At 42.6% G+C, this 24023-nt stretch overlaps 3 protein-coding genes across 19 annotated transcripts in view; 1 reads left to right on the top strand and 2 right to left on the bottom strand.

Moving 5' to 3' along the window:
- LOC118429980 (segment polarity protein dishevelled homolog DVL-3-like) overlaps positions 1 to 7918 on the top strand; it is a 47568-nt gene extending 39650 nt beyond the window's left edge. For 9 of the 13 annotated variants that reach the window (XM_035840633.1, XM_035840630.1, XM_035840631.1 and 6 more), the window contains 4 exons: positions 852 to 983; positions 1789 to 1965; positions 2308 to 2565; positions 5276 to 7918. In XM_035840633.1, the coding sequence (XP_035696526.1) occupies positions 852 to 983; positions 1789 to 1965; positions 2308 to 2565; positions 5276 to 5544 (836 nt within the window). In that variant the 3' untranslated portion in view covers positions 5545 to 7918. Of the gene's footprint in view, positions 1 to 851; positions 984 to 1788; positions 1966 to 2307; positions 2566 to 2968; positions 3193 to 3235; positions 3601 to 4242; positions 4299 to 5275 lie in introns of those variants that run through there. The other 4 variants (XM_035840632.1, XM_035840636.1, XM_035840638.1 and 1 more) reach the window with 4 other exon arrangements.
- Positions 7919 to 10128: 2210 nt separating this feature from the next.
- LOC118430967 (exosome complex component RRP46-like) lies at positions 10129 to 10945 on the bottom strand. The gene has a single exon (XM_035841998.1). The coding sequence runs from the start codon at positions 10898 to 10900 to the stop codon at positions 10211 to 10213; it is 690 nt and encodes a 229-aa protein (XP_035697891.1). The 5' UTR covers positions 10901 to 10945; the 3' UTR covers positions 10129 to 10210.
- A 1392-nt stretch (positions 10946 to 12337) lies between these two features.
- LOC118430017 (calsyntenin-1-like) overlaps positions 12338 to 24023 on the bottom strand; it is a 20849-nt gene continuing 9163 nt past the window's right edge. For 3 of the 5 annotated variants that reach the window (XM_035840708.1, XM_035840705.1, XM_035840710.1), the window contains 16 exons: positions 23684 to 23879; positions 23286 to 23490; positions 22567 to 22906; positions 22049 to 22303; positions 21495 to 21616; positions 21118 to 21280; positions 20550 to 20707; positions 19780 to 19824; positions 19281 to 19462; positions 18675 to 18892; positions 17115 to 17279; positions 16558 to 16703; positions 15966 to 16134; positions 15186 to 15361; positions 14294 to 14398; positions 12338 to 14153 (listed from right to left, as the gene is read on the bottom strand). In XM_035840708.1, coding sequence (XP_035696601.1) covers positions 14100 to 14153; positions 14294 to 14398; positions 15186 to 15361; positions 15966 to 16134; positions 16558 to 16703; positions 17115 to 17279; positions 18675 to 18892; positions 19281 to 19462; positions 19780 to 19824; positions 20550 to 20707; positions 21118 to 21280; positions 21495 to 21616; positions 22049 to 22303; positions 22567 to 22906; positions 23286 to 23490; positions 23684 to 23879 — 2699 coding nt within the window. In that variant the 3' untranslated portion in view covers positions 12338 to 14099. The remainder of the gene's footprint in view (positions 14154 to 14293; positions 14399 to 15185; positions 15362 to 15965; positions 16135 to 16557; positions 16704 to 17114; positions 17280 to 18674; positions 18893 to 19280; positions 19463 to 19779; positions 19825 to 20549; positions 20708 to 21117; positions 21281 to 21494; positions 21617 to 22048; positions 22304 to 22566; positions 22907 to 23285; positions 23491 to 23683; positions 23880 to 24023) is intronic. The other 2 variants (XM_035840706.1, XM_035840707.1) reach the window with 2 other exon arrangements.

Here is a 24023-nt window from a genome sequence, read left to right as displayed (position 1 = left end):
CTCTGTTGTTGCCTTAGGGTCAGGTCTGTTTGTCTTGCTGCACATAACTTAGCAGGGATCCAGCACTTTGGTTACATAAGCCCTTCTTCACAGGAAGTTGCTGATCCCCCAACCTGGACATTTATGGACTCTTACAAGGCTTAGCTTTGGTGTGAAGAAACCAAAATCTGTCCAACAACAAACTAACCCAGATATTACACAGGTTGTCTTGTTTTTTTATGATCATGTAAAAATGTTATGACAGAAATCAGATGAAGAAGTTATGAGAAGGATGTAATTCTGATATGCCGAGGTTTGGGATCTTCCATACAGCGTTCATCCTGCGTGCGTTGATTGGCAGTCTTCTAAGCAAACGAGCAAACACGTCCCATACCAAGCATTCTTGAGCCGTCACTTGAAAAGTCTTAGTTCTAAAAGAAGCAGGAGAAGACAGTCCAGGCTAGGGCACCAATGGACTGAAGTTGACCGCCATGTTCGTAGTTCAAAAACTCTGTAAAGCAGATTTTAACCCCTTTATTGCCAAATCCTGCTTTACGAAATGTAGATTTTGGTGCATAGATGAGTGCAGGGCAGTGTAGGAGTGCACAGCAAAATCTCAGTCACCAGAAATGGTATTGAGGGATGGATAATGGGAGCTGAGTTTTCAGTGGAAACTACAGAAGCTACCTTTGGAGGTAGGGATGGGGGAGGGGGGCATTGAGACATCTTTGGAACAAGAAGCTGTTATATTATATACCATCATGTAGATAGACTTTAAAGTTGTATAATCAATGTCTCTGTGTTGACACATGTGATCGTATAGATAAGATGTTGTGGAAAGTGTAATTAAAGAAAACTTCTTGTCACTGCAGGGTACGATGAGATGCCGTTGTCGATCAACACGGACATGTCCTCCATTGTCAAGGTCATGGCCTCGCCGGACTCCGGACTGGACATCCGCGACAGAATGTGGCTGAAAATAACCATACCAAATGCCTTCATAGGTGAGTAACATTCTGTCACTTTTCTTAAGGTGTTATTTTGCTGCACTTGGGGCACCGGTGTGTCACTACGGGGTTTCAAATGATTACTCATTGAGTTACAAAGATAAAGAATAGATTAAGTTATGTTTTGTGTATTTTGTTGTCTTCTGAGTTATATTTTTACGTATTACGCAATATCTTAATTCTAAAAAGGTCAGCGAAAATAACAAAACAGTGCAGCAGTGAACAAACCCCACAGTGCCACACCGGTGCCTCAAGCACAGTGAGATACCACCTTTATGGAGAAATCTTCAGAAAAATTGATCTCCTGAAGAAGCTGATTGTGGTTCCAGCTCATGAATCCATCTGCTTAGGAATACCAAGGTACACTAATGGTTGCACAGGATTAAGATATTTGTTTTCCTTTCTGTACCTGTGCAAACCCAGGTAAGTCCTAGCACTACAGTCAGTAGACACAAATTTCTAGTCCTGCATACAAAATATACACAGAAGAATGGTTTGTTAGGGTAAAAATAGTAGTTTAATAATAGTACATGTAACGTTAGTTCACCTTTATCCGCTGGGTAACAAATATCTGTTGTCTTTAAAAACAGGGTATTAGGGATATCAAGTCAATGGCGGTGGTTTCAAACTGCAATATTTTGAAAATACGCCCTGTGTATTGCAATTTGAAACCACGTGTCCGTCGACTTGATATCCCTAAATACCATACTAAAAAACAGCAGATCGTGGATGAAGCACCATTAACTACCTTTTAGTAATGCATTTGTGACTGACTTTCCCCCCACACTTCGTGTGTCCCCAGGTTCAGATGTAGTAGACTGGTTACACACCCACGTGGAAGGGTTCAACGACCGGAGAGAGGCCAGGAGATACGCCTCTCAGATGCTGAAGGCAGGCTACATCAGGCACACAGTCAACAAAATCACCTTCTCAGAACAGTGCTACTACATCTTTGGCGACCTCTCGCAGGTCAACAGGGGTAGGTCCCATTTAAAACACTTCAGCCTAGTTAGATTTGTTCCCTCTACTAAGGGATGCCAGGAAGTGATTTGTTTCCTGTGCTTTTTTTCTGTTCTGTAACTGTGTAAGGGACCAAAAGACCAACTGCATCATATCAGCTTTAAACTTCATCATCATCATCGCAGACCAAGTCTACCCTCTCCTTTAACCTTACATGAAGGAATTAAGTGACAGTTTGAAGGAATATCTCTAGACTAGGCAGATATTTAACAGGAATGACAAGTATTGCATCTTTTCATAATTGAAGTGTTATTTTCGTATACACTTTGATGAGAGTGTATTTCAATTCTCTGCCTTTCAGACATGGCCAACTTGTCGCTAGAGGACCGGGAAGGAAGCAGTGAAACTGACCAGGACACTCTCGCTCCCCTTCCCGGGGCACCCTGGGCACTGGTCGGTCCCCACATGCCCATCCCGGGCAGCCACCTGCCCTACACGGGTGTTTACCAGCCCAAAACTGCAGGGTACGCCGTCCCACCCGGGCCGTACTCCATCGACGCACCTCCGTACGCTCCAAACTACAGGGAAGGAACAGCCAGCCAACATAGTGGCAGTCCTGGTGAGGCTTTAAAGATACCTTCCAACATTTTGGAGTTTTGAATGACATTTGCAATTGGTTATGTTGTGTGAATAGCCCATGGTGATTTCTTACCTTTGTATTAATTGCTTTAGTGAATCATTCCTCAGCAAGCCTTGGTCTAGAAATTCTGGAAAAATAAAGGACCATGTGTCTGGTTGAAGTTTTTTCAGCGGCGCTCTTAAGGAAGGTGGTGGTCTCTTCACATAGGCAATAAAAAGTGCATGAAAAAGAGGTTTTTCTTTGGGAGCTGGGCTTTTTTTTTATTTCAAACCAACAAACCTTTGCTATTCCTATAACAATGGGGCAGATTGATGGTGCTGGACATTTGATGAAAGAAAGGCAAGTAGAAATTCTAGTCAATGACAGAGAAATTTTCCTGTAGGGTTATCCAAATTTCAGACGTCGATGACAAAGAATGGTAACGTCCTGAAAGATAAGGCCGCTGCCTCAGCATGTTACTCCTTCTTGACCAGCCTCCCTTGCCTTCGTGTCAACAGTCTGCCACCTTCCTTAACGGGCCAACCCAAACGTGTGAGTTGAACTTTCATCTGGTGGGAACATTGCTACCTGGAGCAGCCATTCCTGGGGACTGTCGAGCCTGGGAGTTTTTTCTAACACCAACTTCTCTGGCTTGTCTGATTTCTTCCAGACACGTGCATCTCGGTGGACCCTGGCTCGCACTCACTAGAATCAGGTCGCTCTGTTTGCCAGGCAAATCCTTCCTTCTTTCCCCCGGTTTTCGCTTGCTCCGTGCATCTGGCGTGTTTGCCTACTGCAGCTGTTTAGCCAAACTGGGAAAATGTTGGTCCGTTAGAGGGTGTCCAAAATAACACTGTTTAGAGATGACAAGCGTGTGTTAAATCCTGACTTGACAAGGATGCAACTGGTTTATCATTGATTCAGATCTCAATTGCAAGTACATGTACAAAGAATTGTACACAAATCTTCAGGTATTCAATTTGTACTATTATTATCATTCTGTTGGATGGTTCCCCAAGTTAGTATGTTTTTGTTTATTTGAAAACCCAATTAAAAAAAAAAAAGAAATTACACACCAGGATCTTGTCAGCTTGCTGATTTGTGACCTGGTCATACTTATTAAAGCAGCCAACATTTTCCACAGTGAACAGCTTTCATTTACCAGTCTGAATATTATGGAAATGACATGGAATGGGACAATGGCTTTTGAAGAGAAGTTGCTTCTAAAAAACGTTGGAAGTACGCTGATTGAACCCCTGTGCCCCTTACTACTTTGTGGAATGTTTACTCCATGGTGCAGAATTGCTTGTTTTTTCGCTTGTGAATGCGTTGTTGCCTTGTACTTGTTCTCATCTTTTACTATCTCCCACAATCTGAGCATTCCAACCTGCACACCCCTCCAGAAGCAGTGTAATAGTCAGAAGCCTTTACATTTGTTGCAGAAGATGTAACCAACATTGTGTACAAAAGGGGGGCCATGAATATAATACAACCTTTTTCAAGTCATGGCCCCTCTTTGGAAGTTTCCATAGCTACCTGATTGTTTTCAAAGTTGATGCATTGTTTGATGGTGAAGGATGGGGTGTTGCAGCAGGTTGCGCAGTGAGGGGAGAACCATGCTTGTCTTGCACTGTCTGACAATAACGTCTGTTCTCTCTGTCTGCACCCATGCTTTAGAGGAGCAGTGTTGTAAGAGACCCACTCCCACCTTCGTTACCTTCAAACCTAATGATGTACGAAAACTTCCTCACTTGCATGGTTTGCACTTTCCTTGTCTAATGCATGCTTCGCACGGTCAGTAGTAATGCATGGTGGGCCGCACGTATGCGTATCCTGACCATGGGGCCGCTCGCATATTGAACGATGTTTATATCGTGTGTCAGATGCATGATGGATCCTTGAATACGCAACCGTATGTTAAAAGGCTTGGCAGCCATATTGTTGATTTTGTTTCCTTATTTTTTTCTAGTTTTTACAATTGGAGAATTTTGTGAAAATAAGAGATAAGCAAAAGAGCCAGAGATGAATTTGTAAAAAGTAAAGAGACTGTCGCCTTTGACCAGTAGTCTTGTGGTCAGGTGATGCTTGTTGCCTAATCAGCGTCTTTGTGTGTTACTTCTCTTAGTTTCTGCATCTTTGTGTGTTTAAACCATTCTTTTCACAAAATGTCTGTGTTTTCATGCCTTATACCCTCTGTTTCTAATGTTGTGTTACTTCTTCTAGCCTTTAGTGCTCCTTTGCTTCATCATTTGACCTGTATTATCCATGACGTTTTGTTCTTTTGTGTGACATAGGCATTTCTTCTAATGTTTTCATTACATTTACGTGTACATTGTGTTCAACTAATTTTGCATAGCTGTGGCTGGCTAACTTGCATCTTTCTCACATAACAGCTGCCTCTAGATGTAGTATGCACCACGTTTCAGTTGCACCCTTGTACACTCTTAAAGTCACAAATAGTAAACACTCCTGATAGATGTAACCTCACTAAACAGGAAGGACGCACTGCTTAGTATAGAATTCACCTTGTAAGTTATTGCTAATGTAAGATATGTAGTAATGACCACTGCACCTGTCTTTAGTTTCACTAAACGTAGGTAGAAGTCACAGTTTGCCGTTTGTTAAGAAACTTAAGATTCATCTCTGGTGTCAGATTGCTCTCAGTGACACGACCGCGGCGAAGATTAACGTGTTTCGTTGTTTCACGCAGGAAGCAGCGGATCCAACCGAAGTGGAAAGAGAAGCACTAAAGGAGATGGAGGCAATAAGTCAGGCGGAAGTGGAAGTGAATCCGACAGCACCAGCAAGCGAAGTCGAGCCCCCAGCGAGAGAAGCCTCCCCCCTCTCCCACCGCTCCCCCCTCCCCTCCCTCCAAAACCTGGCCAGCTAGCAGCCATGCCGGCCGACCTCAGCGGGAGCAGACAGTCCTTCCGCATGGCCATGGGCAACCCGTGTGAATTCTTCGTGGACGTGATGTGAAACCAACGTGCAGACTGGACGTTGTATGGTAGAGAATCGGAAACGGGAATTTAGTTTTCCTTGCAAAAAGGTTGTGATTCTGAATGCAATTTCTTTGTTGACAAACAACATTCTAAAAGTTTTTAAAACATGCACCCGCTGTAGTTCCTTACAAGAGTACTTTTTAAGGAAGCCAACAAAATGGCTTTCCACTCCGTTCTCTACAATACAATATCTTCTCGTCCAGTCTACAAATAACCTCCTCCCTTCTGAAGTGCCCGTTTAATGCCAAATTTTTATTGGTGATGGGGCTATGCAGCAGGGAGATCGTTATTGTTCAATAGAGTTTCACTCACATCAACCTTTGCCAAGAAGAAAGTGCATTGTTGTCAGCAGGGAGGCACCAAAACTTCTTAAAGAGGAGCTAATAGGAACAAGAAACGATGGAAAGTAGTAGGCAAGAATGGAGACAGCGGAGGACTGTTTAACTGTAGGCCCTATGCACTTCTAGGTGTGCCCTACAAGAAAAGGACTTTGCCACTAGCCTCTACCTAACAGCGTTTGCGAAACGTCAAGTGCATATTGTACAAAGGAAATCCTTTTTGCAAAAATCATGTAATTAAGAGAAATTTTTGTATTGATATCTATGTAGTGGCAGTTTGTGAACTTGGAGCACTTTTGAGCTCAGAGTCTAATGTTGTTGGGCTTGAAAGAAGTGTACAACAGCAATGTAGAGCAGTGAACTTAGTAGCGCATTGAGCAACACCATTCACCTTTGTACCAAGAGATTAATATTTATGTACTAGCTAGTATATCTCTCTCAAACCAACCAATTTATTTGTTAGGGATGATTTTAGGAATGCCGAGCAGTTTGCATGGTTTTGTTTGAACCATCTTCCAGCGAATGCCAGCTGCACACGACTCTGTTCAGAAATGTGCTATTGTTTACAGTTTTGCCAATATTTGTCATGCTAAGACGTAACACTGGTCAATTTACATTTACGGAAATGCTGACAATTTAAAGTCTTATAAAAGATGGAACTTTGAGCCATGAAACCATCAGAACGGGCTTCCTAAATGTGAAACGACCAGCGCTATATGAAGGAGATGACAACTACATGTACTTCTTGTCTTTGGCTTACTTTAGCAAACAGCACCATCTCTATTCTGTTATTTTAACTTTTAGCATTCTATATTTGCCTCAACTATGTAGATGCCAGTGCAAGGACAAATTGAGTGCTAACAGTTAAGGGTGGTGTTCTTCTATTTCTCTCAGAGTCTCTGTGTATGCAGGCATGCAATACCAGTAGTGAATGGTCAAACTGCTGTTGTAATACTGTAGAAGACAAGCCCAGATGTTTCTGGAGTGGGTATGTCTTTGATTTGTACCAGACATACCCGTGCTATTGCTGTTGACATGTAACGGTCAGACAGTGTTTTATCAGTGGAGTATCCCCAATGTTAGTGCCAACATTTTTTGTGTAACAAATGTTTCTGTCTGGTTCCTGTATATGTGGTCGACATAATTCTCTTTTGGTACCTTTATATCTTCTCTTGCCGTCAAGAGAAAGCCACATTTTAAGCATATGTTTATACCTGTACAGTTTTTGCCTGTGATTTGTTGGTAGTGTATGGTAGCACGGCCACCGTTTCTCAACAATACATGCCTCAGTATATGGAAGGGAGACTGTGTTCTCCCAATTTACTGTAATACTGATTCCAATATGTCTTGTTTTTGTCAAAAGTTGTTTTAGCATTGTATGTATAATGCACTTCAAATTTGCACCTATTGTAACTGTTAGTATATTTTGACTTCATTCGTAGCATTTTTTCTGGAAAGTCTCCTTTGTAGATTGAAAGTGAATGTCAGTACAAACGTGTAGTTGAAAGTTATTTTGTCAGCCAAACCCATTTTTTGCAGGACAGGCCCTCCGTCAAGGGTAGTATTTTCTGGGTTTTCGTTTTGCCTTACCCTCCCCATATCCTTAGTCTCAACAGTCATTTAGTAGAGTAAGAATAGAACTGTGTCTTCTTAGCCTTTATCATCACACTACACCTTATACACACTGCTTTTAAAATGTGTAAGACTATTCTTCCTGAAGTTCAAGACATGTTCATACATCCTTGTAGATTATGTACAGAAAAAGTTAACAATCTTAAACCGGCTTGTAACTAGAAGAAACATCACACATTTGTAGTTGTTACTGCCATTTATTTTGGACTTCAATGGACGAATAGTTTACATTTCATTAGAGGTAAAGAATGGATACACCCAACCTAGGTATGTAATGGGGAAGGGGAGGGAGTCGACTCCAACCATATCTGCCTTATGCCTTTCCAATGCTGTGAGGCCTTTGTTCATACAATAAAAGGAAAACTCACAGAGTACTTAAAACATGTGTGGTCTTGCTTCATTTGTGTCTATGGTTTTCAACAGGTTCCATATCATGTCCAGAACATGAGGTATCAAAACCAGAGGTTCAGCTATAGATAGCTCCCGGAAGCATAGTGTGGTGTATGTGTAGGTGGCAACCCAGCAGCTTTCTTTGCTATTCGAACTGCGGGCATGATTTTTGTTAAAGACTTTGTAGGCAAATGATTCAAGAGGGGTTTGGAAGAACATCATGGTTTATTATGAAATTGACAGAACCAGATCCAAATTGTTATGCATAGCAGGAGCTAATAAGATGATAGGGTTTTCAAGCGACAGAAAGGGGGGGGGGGGCATCAATAGAACTCAACACAGCAAATGAAGAGCTAATTAATGAGAAATTACTTGAACACCAGAGTGGTCAATGATGGGTATTTCATACTTGCAGCATTTGCCAGTTAAATGAATGTGAACATTATTTGTCATGAATTAGGCAAATGAGAAAATGCCCCAATAGTCTTTGCTAAGAAAAGCCTATCATACAAGTGATATTTGGTCATTGAGTGACTTAATTTGCATAATCTTTGAGAAGTGTTAAGAAAATGTCAGTTGTAGAGTTAAACATTATTTGGTGAAAGTATGAGGTAACAGAACTCTTGAATATATAATGAGGAGACTTGCAGGTTTGCAAAGTAATGCGCTTAGCAACAAGCTTCAAAATAAGGATTAGGACAGATCAAGAGCTTATTAGCGGAATACTAATGTATGGAATTCTATAAGTGTGTAAAAAGTAATTCATTTGTGCTAAATACGCATGCATCTTGTCAGACTTTGGGGCCATCTACCAAGGCGTTCTGTTCTATGTGATCAGATCGGGATCAATATAAGTAGTGGTAAGACACAGAAAATGAAGGAAATAGCAAGCATTGATTGGAGGGAGCCTAATTTGTCTCTTATTAAGATATGGAGAATCATAATTCAGAAGTATGAGATTCTGACCAAATCAACATGTACTGGCATTGTACTAGAGTCGATTCCGAGTCACCGAGAGGGTTTTGAAATAATATTTGTAATAAGTTTGAACTATTCTAAGCAAAAGAATATTTCAGTCACTGTAGTTCTAAATTGTTCAAACAAATGAAAATGAAAGTGTGAACATGTTTGAACCTATCTATATATGTTGGAAACATTGGGAAATTAATGGTACAAATATCTCTTTATTTAGAACAATTTAGAAACATCTATGTGTTTCTGTTATTGTTGGAAAATGTGATCATATGTTCCAACAATTTGCGTCATTTTTTTCCTACATAAAAACTTTTATTACCCCCAATAAACAAAGCTGCTAAGATGGGCCTTTTGTTTGGGTCTTGTATTTTTAGTAGACACTAGTGGCTCTTTTGTGAAAAGCTGTCAGACAGACACAATTTCCTGTACTTGGCAGGGATGTGTGAATTGCCCTCTTCCCAGCCCACTGACCCAGTTTCATCATTTTGTTTCACTGTTCGAACATATGATCACATTTGATCACAAATGATAAATCTATGTTGGAACAGTTTAGAAACTAACAGAAATAATGGATTTGATGTTAGAAATGTTTCTAACATGTATGAACACTATAGAAAATATTTAGAACATCACACAGATATTATAGATAGTTCTAAACAGTTACTTATCACATTTAGAATGTTATAAAGATTTTCAAAATGTTGGAACAAAAGGCAAGAAAGACCCTCTTGGTAATGTGGAATCGACTCTAGTATCATCGCTAAAGTGCTCACTTAAATGATGACTTCAACAACATTTCATCATCGGAGATATCATATTGCCCCTGGGAACTATGCTAAGATACAGGGATATAAATAATACCAACACAACTTTGGGCTCATAACCAACCTGAAAGTTTTCAAGAGAATACAATATATTGTAATTGTCACACTTAAGCATATCTGAAGAAATCAAATTGCTAGTTTTGGGTTTGCTTTGGACATTAAAAACACAATGCAGAACATTTTTGAGCATCAACAGGCATATGAAAGCAGGGTACGAGGCCAATGTGTATGTACATGTAATGCATGTTGTTAGTTAACTCACTTTCTGGGAATAAAAAGGTCATCTTCCTCAGAGCCTGTTATTTTCACTGATTTTTATTTTAAGGGAATCAAGGAATTAAGTTGATGCAGCTTAATCTAGTCGGATAGGCAGATTTTATTTATATTTATATCCCTATATGATGCTACATTATTATATCAATATTGTATGATCAAGGATGTACAAGGAGTAACACATGACAATTTGATGATCCTATATATTGACTTAGAGTTCCTTTGACATTCTCCTCTCCACTGCTTGCCTGAAGAAGCTGGAGATGTTCCTGCTGGCTGCTCCACATGCTGACAGGCATTCCTGGTACTTCTCGGGCGTGTAGCATCCTTTTGTGCTGCAGGTGACGACATTGTTTTCTCTACTGTCAAATGCAAACGTCAGGACAGCTGACGATTCCTTTTCCTGTTTAGAGTCAGGATCCAACACGATCCGCCCTTCCTCCATTACAGCACACGTGACAGCGCTAACCAGGCACTTCATGGGCACAGCAGAGTCCACCAGCGCCATGCACGCTGCATTTATGCAACAAGATAGGAGGGAGCCTGAATCCTGAATGACTTGTAAGACAATGTTGACGCCTGATCGTGGATGAAGTACTGCTAGCACCACGGACTCACACGTGTTCCTCAGTAGCCTCTCTTGCAACTTCTCTGCACAACCTGGAAGTCCAATTTTGGGTTTGAAGATGACTTTCAGCGTGGCTTTGTCGATGATCTCTTCACTCATCTTGACCTCTCCTGGACCATACACTGCTGCCAACACCGACGTATCACCTTGTCTGACGTTTGCTGAGCCATCTGGTCGGGATAGCAAGTTCTGTTCACATTCAAAAGATCTCAGCAACGCCGACGTTTCGTCTGTGGCCGCCATGTTTGACCCCACGCTGTAGTAACGTTGCATGATGGGATAGGCCAGCGCCACACGTGTCAATGAGGGTCTCTAGCGATTTATATCATTACTGCAGGCATTGCACGCAAATGTTCCTGTAGTAACTCGCCTAGCTGTTAGGAGGCGCTTTTACTACACGCTGCTGATAGGCCAAACGGGATATGATTTCTCATGTTTTATTAGTTTTGCTGCCCTAGACAAGGTCAAAACAATTAATTATTGACGCTGATCGTTTACGTTTGAAGGACACTTCTTTTAGAGATCACAAATACTACTATATATAATATGAGCTGTATACATATTACAAATACATCGGTTGCAAAGGTAGTCCTCCTTTTCTATGAACCAGGTTGAATGGCTTTTGCCATATCCTTACATTGATGAAATTCCCTTACCAATATCTCTACATGTCAACATGATCAGACCCTATCCCAACAGACCTATGCAGTCTTGTACCCTGGGGCACTTAATTAACTTAACAGTCTTTCAATATTCAGCAGTTCATTGTTACATGCATATTCCCCATCTTGTACTTGCAAATTAACCTGGGGGCATGAACTTGCAAATAAACTTTAACAGGGTGTTTTACTAAAACCTTTGGAGTTCTGAATTGCTTCTAGCAGTCAGTACTTACTTGTCATAATCAAATCTTAGTTTGTACCCACACCCTAGTTTGTAGTATTAGGCTTTACTACAGTAACTACAGTCAGTCAGTCAGTCATATGGTGTATTATGTCATACCTGTGACGCGAAAACCTTCGATACAGGTGTTCCGGACCGGGCCGTACGTTTCCGTATCGCACAGGTTCGAAAGGCGTATCACACAGGCTCGGACGTTGGAACATTGCTGTTGCATCACTTATTGTTCGAGGGCACCAAATTTGTTCAACTCCTGGCGCATTTCGCATCAAAACATGGGTTTTCTCAGGTGGGTATGACATAAATAAAATACAACACGGTGTATTTCGCATCAAAACATGGGTTTTCTCAGGTGGGTATGACATAAATAAAATACAACACGGTGTATTCCGCATCACCCTCGGTCTCAGCCCTCCCGCGGGTCTGATCACCCTCTGGCCGTCGGGCGATCCGACCCGCGGTCGGGCTGATACCTTGGGCGATACGGAATACACAGTGTTGTATTCTATATTTACAGCATCGTTGGGGTTATACCGCCCCTTACGGAGTGGCATACCCTTTCTTCTAGCTGAATACAAGATGGGGATGCGCTCGGTCTCCCGTCTAGGTGAATATGTAAATCACCGTGTGGCTGATATGGTATGGAGGGATGCCAGGCCTCCATCCGGGTAATTAACTACAAATGTACTACAATGTACATGTATACTGAATTTCTGATTATTACTTTCATAAGATATTTCTGTGGTACACTGCTCAAGTCATGCCTGGAGACAAAGCGAAAAGCAACACACACAAAGGACCCAACACTTCTTGTGGGGAAAGCCAAACAGTTTATTGACAGTACAACACAGTCCAGATTCTTACAAACCTGAAAGGGTAGGTAAGTATAAGTACATTTAGATGTTATCCTGCCAAGATGAAAGCCTGGAGAAATGTGAAGAGATTTACACAGGGAATACGTTCAGCTGTTCCTTAAGTGCTTCTACATATACAGGAATGTTCAGGAGACGTTAAGTCTTGTATCTTGTTGTATCTTAACCTTTTGCATCTTTCCAACAGTATTTTTCTATGGTATGACAAATTATACATCCCTCTCTTTTTCTTATCAAAACAGTGCAGGACAAATAATTTGATGAGGAGGCAAAGCAGACAGGAATACAAAAAAAATTGGAACAAAACTGATACAATCACAACAACCTTATAACCCTTGTTTAAAGACAGCACAACATGCTTCCACTCACACTAATATTAAAACGCAATAAAATCAATTCAGCAAGTGCAACCCTATATCCCGATCCCTAAAAGGTGGATTACAAAACTCTACAGTGTTGCAACTAGCTACACATTCAGTATTTTGTTCGTCTTCATACAACTGCGCAGATATGTATTCTTAAGCTTCACACCAGTTCCATATGCATATACGATTAAGTTAGGAATGAGCATCATTTTTTTTCATCACATAATACATCCAATATTGACTACGGACAAACTTAGCTGTAGTTACGTTAATAATCTTATACCCAATCCTGATTTGTATACATGTACACCCTATTTTCTCTATAGAAATATGCCCAGGAACATCTCCTTATACAGATATCATCTACTTGAAGTAACACCCTTTGTCTTAAAATGCCCCCCTCCCACTGCACAATCTAGATTTTCCTGTTATCATGATTTCATCATTTACATCATGCAAAGCTATCATTATGATCATAAAGCTAATAGTCACACCACTCACATCAAAATAGATATGTCTTTCGAGGATCGTAGTGTCACGGGGGCTACCTTAGTCTTACGGTCTTAAAGTACACTGCTTAGCCAACTATTGCTTTCATACATCTTACATCACTTGGTCTTTAAGTATACATTACACAAGGGCATCACTTCTAGATGACTTAAGTAAATTTTTTGTTACAAACATCAGTAAAACATCCATCAATCTGCCACCATTCAAGTTTTAAGTCTTGTAGAAGGCGTGCCAGTGATCATGCAAAGTCAGCGCGAGTGCATCTTTGTGAATTTTTCAGTCATCAGGAGATGGTCTTGGGCATGTCATTATGTACGGTAATTTATACACAGATTCTTCCGATCAGAAATCGTCACTTCTTCATACTAAGTCTTCTCCCTCCCGCTGTCTCTCCTTCTCTCTCTCCGGACAGCTCAGCCAGCTGTTGGTCTCTTAGAAGCTCAGTGTTGAGTTATCCCACTCCAGCTGTGAATCACGGCCCTGCCATTGGATAATTCATCATTTCTCATTAATTCAATCAATAATTCGTGATCATGAAAGAGAACAGTAGTTCAGACAAATACTCGACTGTGTTTCTCGGCATGTTTCCCAAACTGTCTGTCTGACTTCCCCTTTTTACATTTTTGGTCATGTATCAAAATCTTTTTACACTACCAAAGCCAAGATGCATTTTGGTGTTGTCTTTGTTAAGAACAAGTTCATGTCCATGGCACAGAAACCACGGGCATGAAAATGTTGTTTTCATGAGAAACACTGTCTTGTATCTGTTGCATCTCATCTAGGTATGATTGTAGGATTTCATGTGAATCATGTGGCAAGGTTGGTTCACGCCACCATTGCAGTGCTGTCCCACTCTAGCTCCTGCCCATAGCCCAGCACCTAGAAAAGGGCAACATGCAAACTTAAAACATGCAGATGTACACACAACATGCATTTCCTACAACAGTACCCACCATGAATAACATGCTTTTATTTCTACTTCAGCTCAAATGAAATTGTCACATGAAACCATTGTGTACCTCTCTTGGGGGCTCATCATCATCATCTGAGCTGTCGGAGTCATCATGCGCACTGTCATCATCATCGTCAGAGGAGTCGCTCTCAGCGCCCTCATACTCAACATCCTGGGTAAAAGAGAAACACACACACAATCAAAATCAGGGAAAACCCTCACTCAAGAATTTGCACTAGCCACAGTCCTCCTTGTTACTATTTTCAAGCTGTATTTCTAACACAGAGAAAGAATTCACCGTTTCTTTACTGTTCCAGGATTCACCTGACCATGACCTAGTTACCAATAGTAAACTTTCCAACACAGTACAAGAGTATGTGACTACTAAAGATTTACTTCCAGCTGTGCCACTGCCTAATTCTTAGCATATGTATATGCTCCAGCTGCAATTGACTTTAAATGTATCAACTATTTTATTCTACTGATATTTGTTCAATTTTTGTTTTGTACTCTATATGTATGTATGTGCAGGGTTGAACAAGTTTTCTAAAATCCACTTGTCCTATCGGGCAAGCACATAAAAAATGTACTTGCCCGAACCAATTTTTCACTTGCCCAAAATTCAAATGTCACTGTTACTAGTATATGCATTTTCACTTCCAGCAATGGAATTCTCTGTAGACAATTGCTTGATGTCATGACTGTAAAAAGTAACAAGTATATCAAAATTGCACTAAAATCAATGGAAAAATCTTACTTGCCCGATCGGACAAGTGGGGTAGGACATGCACTTGCCCGAACAGCACTTTCACTTGCCCTGGACAATAGGGCTAGTGGACTTGTTTATCCCTGATGTGGTTATGTGTCCATATTGTATTGTTTATGTTGCAACTTGGATAAAGTCAAAGAATTCTCTCAAGAAGTAGATCCTACAAAAATGCAGATGTAAGGAGCCTCACCATTGGGTTGACAGTGATGGTGAGATCGGAGGAGTCCCACTCCATGCGCGGCTCGCCCGCCTGGTCCCACTCCGAGTCCATGTTGCGCCGGTTGGCGGCGCGGATGCGGTACACGCCCAGCACAATCATGAAGATGAGGAAGCCCACGCAGATCACGATCACCAGGGAGGTGACAACTGCAGAAGGAACACAATCATCAATTAGCACAAAAACTTTCCTTTGTCAGGGCTCGAAATAACACCTGCATATGCAGGTTAGTGCAGGTAAAAATGGAGCTGTGCAGGTATTTCTGGTGCCTACCTGTACCTAACCTGCACTGGTCCATGTACTGGGTATTATACATAAATTTCGGTGCATGTGGATTGTTCGTAGCTGCATTGACTGTTACCACCTATAAAGTATAAAAGAAAGAAATAGCAATGGTTCCTAAACAATTTTAGTATGATCCCTACATTCAGAGTGGTGCAGGTAAAATTTGTCTGGTGCAGGTAATTTTAAATGTTACTTGCACCAGTGCAGGTACGCAGAAAAAAAGTATTTCGAGCCCTGTTTGTGCTAACTTTTGTTTTCACTATTTAACTTGGAATAGACTGTTTTCTCCATGTAAATCTACCGTAAAGGATGTGGCAAACACCTAAGCAGGTACTCTCTGTGTACATTAGAATACAGGACCAAGGACTACTTTCTCCATGTGAAAAATCTACAGTATGGGGCCTGAGACCAACCACGTAAGCAAATGGTCTCTGCATACCGAATAGAATACATGACAGAGGTACTAACCATTGGCAGACTGGGAGCTGGCGACCACCTGCGGCACCTGGTGGGGCACGGCTGCCTCCTGGACACCCTTGGAGTGGATGAACTGGGCGGGCACGTTCTGGGCTACAGCTGCAGCCACCTTCACATGGCTCTCAGGGTTGGCAACGTTCAGGGTGTGCAGGACCTTCAGCTGTGGACATGGGAGAATCACATTCATTCACTACCTATTACCAGTGTTCTCCCTAGGTCTTTTGCAGCATAGGGGCCCCCTACACTGTGATTTGGATCCCCCCTACACTGTGATTTGGATCCCCTATACTGTGATTTGGACCCATATGATGTCTGTTACTACTAAAGAAGTAAAACAGCTATGTATCTGTTACTACTAAAAGAGTAAAACAGCTATGTCTATGTCACTACTAAAGAAGTAAAACAGCTATGTCTCTTTTACTACTAAAGAACAGAAAACAGCTATGTCTTTGTGACAGAAAAACAGCTATGTCTTTGTCACTACTAAAGAAGTAAGACAGCTTTGTCTCTGTTATTATCAAACAACAGAAAAACAGCTATGTCAAGACAGTGCCTCTTTAGATCATATAATGCTAATACGTACTTCAACAGCATACTCGTTGCTCTCATAGCGGCCGTTCATCTCTGAGCACTTCAGCTTCAGCACGCGGTCGAAGTAGTCCCCGGCCTTGGAGTTGCGGTAGACAACCTTGCGCAGGATGTCCTCGTAGTTTGCGATGGTGTCAACACCTGGAGAAAGGAAGGTTTTGTTTAACTGGAGAAACACTGTATTTATGGTTCTACAACAGTTTAGAGTTTTCTACCACAAAAAATGGACTTTTAATTAAGCCTGGATGACTTTTGAAAGTTTTCAACAGTTCTTTTACAGGAAAGCTACCAAAAGATGCTGACACTCATTTCTGATTTTCAGGTCTTCAGTGCATGCTTAGAAGGCTACATTACCAAATTCTGATGAACAGTTTTATTAAGACATTCTCCCAAAATGCAACACTGGCAGCCCAGAGGCTGAATTGATACATAGATTCAAAATCAGCATACAAGTGAATAAAATTAACAATCGAATTACAAGAAGGAAAGCTTGATCAAAACTGCTAAACAAGAGACATAGATTGAAAGAGACGTCCGAACTAGTACACGTACCCTTGATGACTAGACCATTGGTAGCAGCAGACTTCTCCAGGCGCAGACGAGCCAGGTCTTCCTTGGGCACAGTCAGTTCCTCCTTACCAGACTCCAGGGGAGGGTCCACGGTGATCTGGCACGCATCCAGGTTATGGCTGATGGGGGTCACCTCGGTGGTGCCACCTAGCAATGGAGAAGAGAAATACAATCAGTTTGTGTTAAATGAGGATACCTTTGCTTCCTGTTGAAAAGGTTGGTAGCTTGGTTGAAGAGGTTCATCAGTCATGTATGAATACAGTTCATAGCATATTCTTCAATCAGTGATACTTTATGAAAGGCATAAACACATAGCTCCTTTCAGAAAGTGTCACTGACTGAGGAATATTGTACCAACTGTTGGTAGCTTCAACTTCAACTTTCATGCTCTGATGGTAAAAAATGTTTTAATCTTCTCCTTTTGGCAGGCTATGCAAAGTTTGCAATAAATACCTTCCAAAAAAACACGTAGGAAAGACATTCGATGGGTGTAAATAAAAACGTCTCGGCAAAAAGTTGTCAGGTCTTTAAAAATGATGACAAAAAGATGGAAGTTTTGGCATTGAAGCGCCGGTGAGGATTTGGTGCAGGCTGCTGGGTTGGGTGGACACGTACTGACCTGCCATCGCTGAGCCTTCTGGACAAAGCAAGCATCCGCGGAACAAACAGGCTCAGTTAGGTGGGCAAACTTCACGACTTAGGGCGGAGTACAATATACACAAAGGGGTGCCACAAAAACTACTTATTGTATGATTTTCACATTTTGATACACCAAGTATAATACCATTACAAAAAAACTGTTGCACATTTCTTCACTTTTTAAGGATCAAGCTTATGTTTGTTCGATGCCACTGAACATTGCTAGCCTCTTGAGTAATCTTCCACTGAGGTCCGCCAGCATTGCTTTCATGCACAGTTCAAAAAAGCTTTTATGCCACCATATGTTTGCATTTAACATGTTACCAAGGTCTCGCTAAGGAAATACAACTTTTAAGAGTAAGGCTTTCACAACAACTGGTCATGCCAAATTGGTGCTATATAGTATTAGTGTATACATGCAGACTGTTATGTTGACTTTATGTACTGCCATTTCTTCTAAAAAAACTTTTTCCAATCAGATATGATGAGAGTAGTAAACAGCACAAACAGCAAACATCCCAAGCAATGCTGCCTACTAGGGGTGGGTACTGGTACAGAAAATTAAGGTCCAGGTCTGGTTCAGGTCCAGAGGATCAGGTCCAGGTGCGGACCTGAACGTGGACTGTAAAACTTGGGAGATTTTACTATAAACTCTACTCTTCTTCGCTCTTGGTATTTTCTTAGACGAGCAAGCCCCCAAAAATGTCAATGCCTGATCATATAATGTTCATTTTCAAATCAGTCCAACATCCAGTCTACCGCATCTTTTCAGGTCCAGTTTTTCTGGACCAGTCCAACAAGATAAAATGGTTTTGTACGATGTACTGGTACCCACCCCTACTGCCTACCCATACAGCAATCATTACTACAATACAAGGTAGTATCACAGCGACATGGCCGTACCCTCCTGCAGTTCCTCCTCCTCCTCCTCCTCCACATCCCTCACGATGGTGCTGACGATGCGCAGGTCACGGAAGGGCGCCACGCCCTGGTCCAGCTCCGCCACGCGCCGCGCCAGGTGGTCCGTGCCGCTCAGGTTGATGGTCGGCTCCTCGGGGTGGAGAACCATGACGTAGGCGTCCACGTCGGGAACCTCGATGCAAGTCTCGTCGTCAAAGCAGCTGTGGGGGGAATGGTGTAACAGTCAGGATCAGAGAAAGGAAACGCGACAATTCAACAACAAAAAGAGTAGACTGAAACAAAAAACTAGGGTATAAAAGATCAGTTTTTCCAGAATCACTTCAGTGTCACTGAGGAAAGACACCATATGGCTGTCTGAAACGTCTGACCATTTCCAAAATCATATCCAGCTGCTTGAGTAACTGCTTCTTGGCTTATCTCATTAGCTGGATGTCTAACCTACATGAACGAAACAAACTGTCCTGCATCCCTATTCCTACTTACTTGACTTCGGTGTGGATCTTGAGAGGCAACAATTTCACAACAAAAAGAGCACAGATTAGACTGAAACAAAAACCAGAAGTTCCAGGTATCCCTGCTCCTACTTACTTGACTTCGGTGTGGATCTTCAGAGCGCGCATGCCGGGGGTGGGGAACTGGCGCCCGTTCTGGTACGCAACCTTCTGCAGCACCTTGGTGTACTTATCCAGCGTGTACGCCTCGTTGTCGGGGTTCTTGGGGGTAAACTCGCCCCTCAGGAAGAGCTGTGTCTGATCAGGGTTGAAGTGGACCTAAGCAACATTACAAGAAGACAATATATGCCATTAGAGATTCTCTAAGACTTGATACATTCAAGAAAAGAAAGAAATGTGAAGAAAATGGCAAATAGCAGACCTACAGTGCAAGTTGTAACAGAAATCATAGAAAGTAGGGAAAAATCAGGCAAAAACCTTCAAGAACTTTCATTCCAGCCATATTCCTAACACAACAGAAGCAATGTAACACAACCTGGACACGTCTCATGCAGTCAGGCTGTACATAGCGATCATGGCAGAATGGGAAATAATGCAGAAAATCAGAAAATTAAGGACAGCAAGGAAAGACGTACAGGGGAAAGACTATCCCTCTTTTCCTCCCGCTTCGTCCTCTTACTCTGAGGAGAGACAGTGTGGCCACATAACAACTATCAACCATCACAAACACCAACAAGGAATTCTTTACAAAAACTCACTGGGTGCAATACTTACTGTTCAGCATGCCCATGCATTGTCTCCTGTTATACTTACATAACTAAGGTCCACCTCCAAGAGAGGCTACAACGATGCTGGATACCATTATCTTGGGGCATGCAGCGCTTAGCTTAACACTCTTTCACTTTTACAGTCTTAAGAGTAGAATACTTGAGAAAAACTGCACAATCCTTGCCAAGCGTTTAGTAAAGGCATGGTGCAATGAGTGAAAGCCACGAAGATGTGAAGAGTTAGGTATGAGGTAAGTTTGATGTTTTAAGAAGCATGGTGAGAATGTTAGAAAGTAAGGTTAAGCATAAGGTATGACAGGGTTTTGGAATGTGGGAGTCACAAGGTAAAGGCAAGTTTAAAGCATTGAAATGGGGCTGGCAACACCAACAGTAGTGTTGATACTTAGTTGCACTTCTGCAAGTGATACATCTTTCTGCAATGAGACATCATTAATGCAGTGCTTCTGTTGTGAAAGCATGGCTGGAATGACTCTAGTGTATGGTGAAAGCTGCATAACTTAGCGCTGCTAACTTGTGCTTTAAAGCTTAGATACAAAGTAAGTTGCAGTGACAGCAGCGACTAGTCAAGCCTATCCCCCCTCCATCCAATCTCCAGAGAGATGAACCATGCAGGTTACCTCCGAACCAGGGCCGGTCTCGTCAAAGGAGTGGAACTCCAGGCTCTCGTTGCAGTTGTGGAGACAGCTGATGACGCGGCGGGTCTCCGTCTTCCCGGGGTGGATAAGCAAGCCAGCCAGCTCGCCACGGAAGTACTGAGACATCTCTTGGTCACCACCTAGAAACAGGACAACACAATAATGGTATTGTAAAAAAACTGCAACCTGTACCGAGATCATCTTGGAAGCTCTTGGTAGTAATCATAGCACAGTGCTTAACTTTCTTCCAACAACCAATAAGGTGTAAACAGACCATTTTTTCAACTATCATTGTCATCTTCATCAGAATCAATAAGTACCAAGATTGTTTGCTGTCAAATATATCAAGTAACCCTTGGCAACAAAATCGAGAAACCTACAGCTTAAAATCTTAAAAAAACATTTCTATCATTACTGTCCTTCCAAATCAATCTGGATAAATAGAGATTCAGTTCTACCAATACCTTATTGACCTTAATAGTGTTCACCAAGGCAGTCCAAGACATGAGACCAGTGTCTCTTTCAATTAATTCCTATAGCCAGTACTTACCCTGCCAGCATGCACCAAGAGTCAGGCGGGTGTCAAACTTGCTGGGATGGAGTGGCCAGTCATCGGTGACCAGGAAGGGGCTGTACGGGATGCCGTCCACGTACAGGTTGACTTCTGGGAAGTCCACAGTGATGGCGTAGTGATGCCACTGCTTGTCACAAACCTGCAGAAGGAACACATTTGTTGACTTTTGTAGTTCTTCTATTGGCAGTATAGTAGTAGTACTAGTATCCATTATACTGATCCCTGACACAGGGGAAGGCAGCAGTCGGATAGTCTTCACACCGCACTTCCATGTGGCTCTGTGCAATACTTACAACATGAATGCTAACTATTCTGAGCTCACAACACCAACAAAGCAACATAGATGAAAGTACCTGTGGGATCTTCCAGTGGAATTCTGCAGGGCGGAAGGTCTCCAGATCACCGCCATCGTGACGCAGCAGGAACATCAGCTTGCAGTTGTGCACATACAGGGAGTAGTGGTGGCGGTTCAGCTCTAAATACCAGACAAGAAAGAGACTAGTATTAGCATGTAGCTCTTACAGACTGTGTGCTGGAATCTTCCATGCAATTTCCACTAGCACAAAATGAACACTGTTTGCCTGTTTTCTGGACTGTCAGTTGAAATGTTTGTCATGGAAAGAAAATTTGCAGTTTTGTTACAAGTTGCTAGATGGCTCTTCTGTGCAACAGTGCAAGTATATCCCCTATAGAAAAGCATTGCTAATCCCTCAGCCCGCCAGAAAGACTAACTCTGGCCAGGGAAAGAGGAGCCTGGAGACAGCTCTGTCTTTGAATCCACCTTGTCCTCCCAACAACCTGGAGGTCAAGGGACTAGGTAGGTAGGTATATTTACTATGATTTGGCTACAATTAACCCTCTCAGTGAAACATCTCTATTTTCAGCATAACTAAGATAGTGGCCTCACCTTTCTTGTCAGACTTGCAGAGGATTGTCTCCTTGTCTCCTCCAAAGGTCTCACGGTGCTTCATCCAGGTAGCGATGGTGAACTGGTTGGTCAGGTTCTTGGGAACCACGCCCTCGGGGATCTCTACGCCGGTCTGGCGCCCGTCGAAGGAGAAGACCTGGTCTCCCTCGTGCCCCTCGTCCGTGGGCAGGTTCTGTGTCCACTCGCTCCCCAGGCCGGGGGCAGGGAGGAGGTCAATGCTACCCTGGGATGCACCTTTGTAAAAAAACAAGATCTGAGTTAAGTATGGTTACACATTAAGACTGTGTTTTTCATCATTAACAAATTTAACTGAGATTTTTAGAATTCCTCGCATTCACAACTGGTAGTTTTCAGTATCACAAGTTTGATGTTGTCCAAAACCTGCCGTCTACTCCTGATCTTGAACATGCAACTTTTGAAAGTTTTTTTATTGTATGAGCCCTGGAAGATTAGCTCAATCTGAGCTAAAGGGCCTCCCAGTAAACCCAAACTCTTACCACAGAGCTTGAGTAGAGAGCTGGAGGAGTAGGTGTCACGGTCGCAGCCCTTGCCGATGTGGCTGGTCTCCAGGGTGAAGGTGGTGGTGATGTCAGACACCTCCTCCCCACACGTCTCCAGGTACACCTTGGGCAGGAGCGCCTTGGTGCCGCTGAACGGCTCGTACTCGATACGCTTCTGGAAGTCCTTCCAGCCGGGGTGGCACTGCTCCTTGACCGTGATGGTCACCAGGACGTCCAGGTCGGCGCGCCTCTGGCCGCAGTCGTAGGCGGTGACCGTCAGGATGTAGTTGTGGCCGTCAACGTACTGCAGGGGCTCGGTGTTGCTGATGATGCCATCCTGAAAGAAGAGAAACATTTTAGTTTTCAATTCCAAGTTCTCAATTCTGAGTTCTCGATTCTCAATTCTGAGTTCTTGATTCTAAGTTCTCAATTCTAAGTACTGTGGTTGCAAGGTTGAAATGCAAATGTAAACTGACACACCACTAAAGATTAACATAAAGCTATCAAATGTGCCTGATATGAAAACTTTACATCAAGTACATCGAATGCAAATACCACTATTGGTAAACACAAAATACTCCTTTGGGGCTGCAAAGAAGTGTTAGATACGCCCCAAAGCAGTTCCTCAAGCAACTGGATACTCAAGCAACTGGACACTGGAGAAATCTTGTTGGAGAGAGCTTTTGCATCTTAGCTGCGAATTGCTGGATACCTACCTCAGAGATCTGGAAGGGCACGTTGGGAGTGACAATCTCGTAGCTGCAGATCTGGCTGAAGCCGGGCGAGCAGTCGCGGTCCTCGGCCTCCACCTTCAGGATGTTGTCGTACATCTTCCCTTCCATCACGGTGGCCTCGTACCCGCTGGCCGTGAACTCTGGGCCGTGTTCGTTCACATCGTTCACCTGGATGCGGACAGTAGCCCTGGAGGAAGAAACAGTTGATTTAGAGACTTATTCTTATCAAATCCACAAATTGTTGATGACATCCTCTACCAACAAAAGCTGTGATATTTTCTACCCCATGGGAATAATAGAAAAACCACCACAAACTGTAATAACCTTTGGGAATAACAGGTAAATCACCACTGCCTTGTGAAAAGTGCTAAAGGACTTACTTGTGGGACTTCTTCTGCTGGATGCCCTTCTCAGGGACACCACAGTCCAACGCCTGGATGGTGAAGGTGTACTCCTTCTTGTCCTCACAGTTCAGCTCCTTGCGGGCACGGATGTACCCCTCGCCGGTGTTGGGGTTCAGCACGAATGCATCGAAGGGCACGTCCTGCTGCGTGATCCTAAACTGGCAGATCTTACCTGGAGCAAGACACAGGCGATTAATTAGAACATGAAAACATCTTTTGTAGCTCTTGTGCATACAACTACTGTAAATACATTTAAGTTCGCGGGGATTTAATTTCGTATTAGCAGGAAAGTGGAGTGTTCGTGGTTGTTTCTGTT

Source organism: Branchiostoma floridae, chromosome 14 (assembly GCF_000003815.2).
Source record: "Branchiostoma floridae strain S238N-H82 chromosome 14, Bfl_VNyyK, whole genome shotgun sequence".
NCBI classification, from domain to species: Eukaryota; Metazoa; Chordata; class Leptocardii; order Amphioxiformes; family Branchiostomatidae; genus Branchiostoma; species Branchiostoma floridae.
This window is presented reverse-complemented; position numbering and strand designations above follow the sequence as displayed.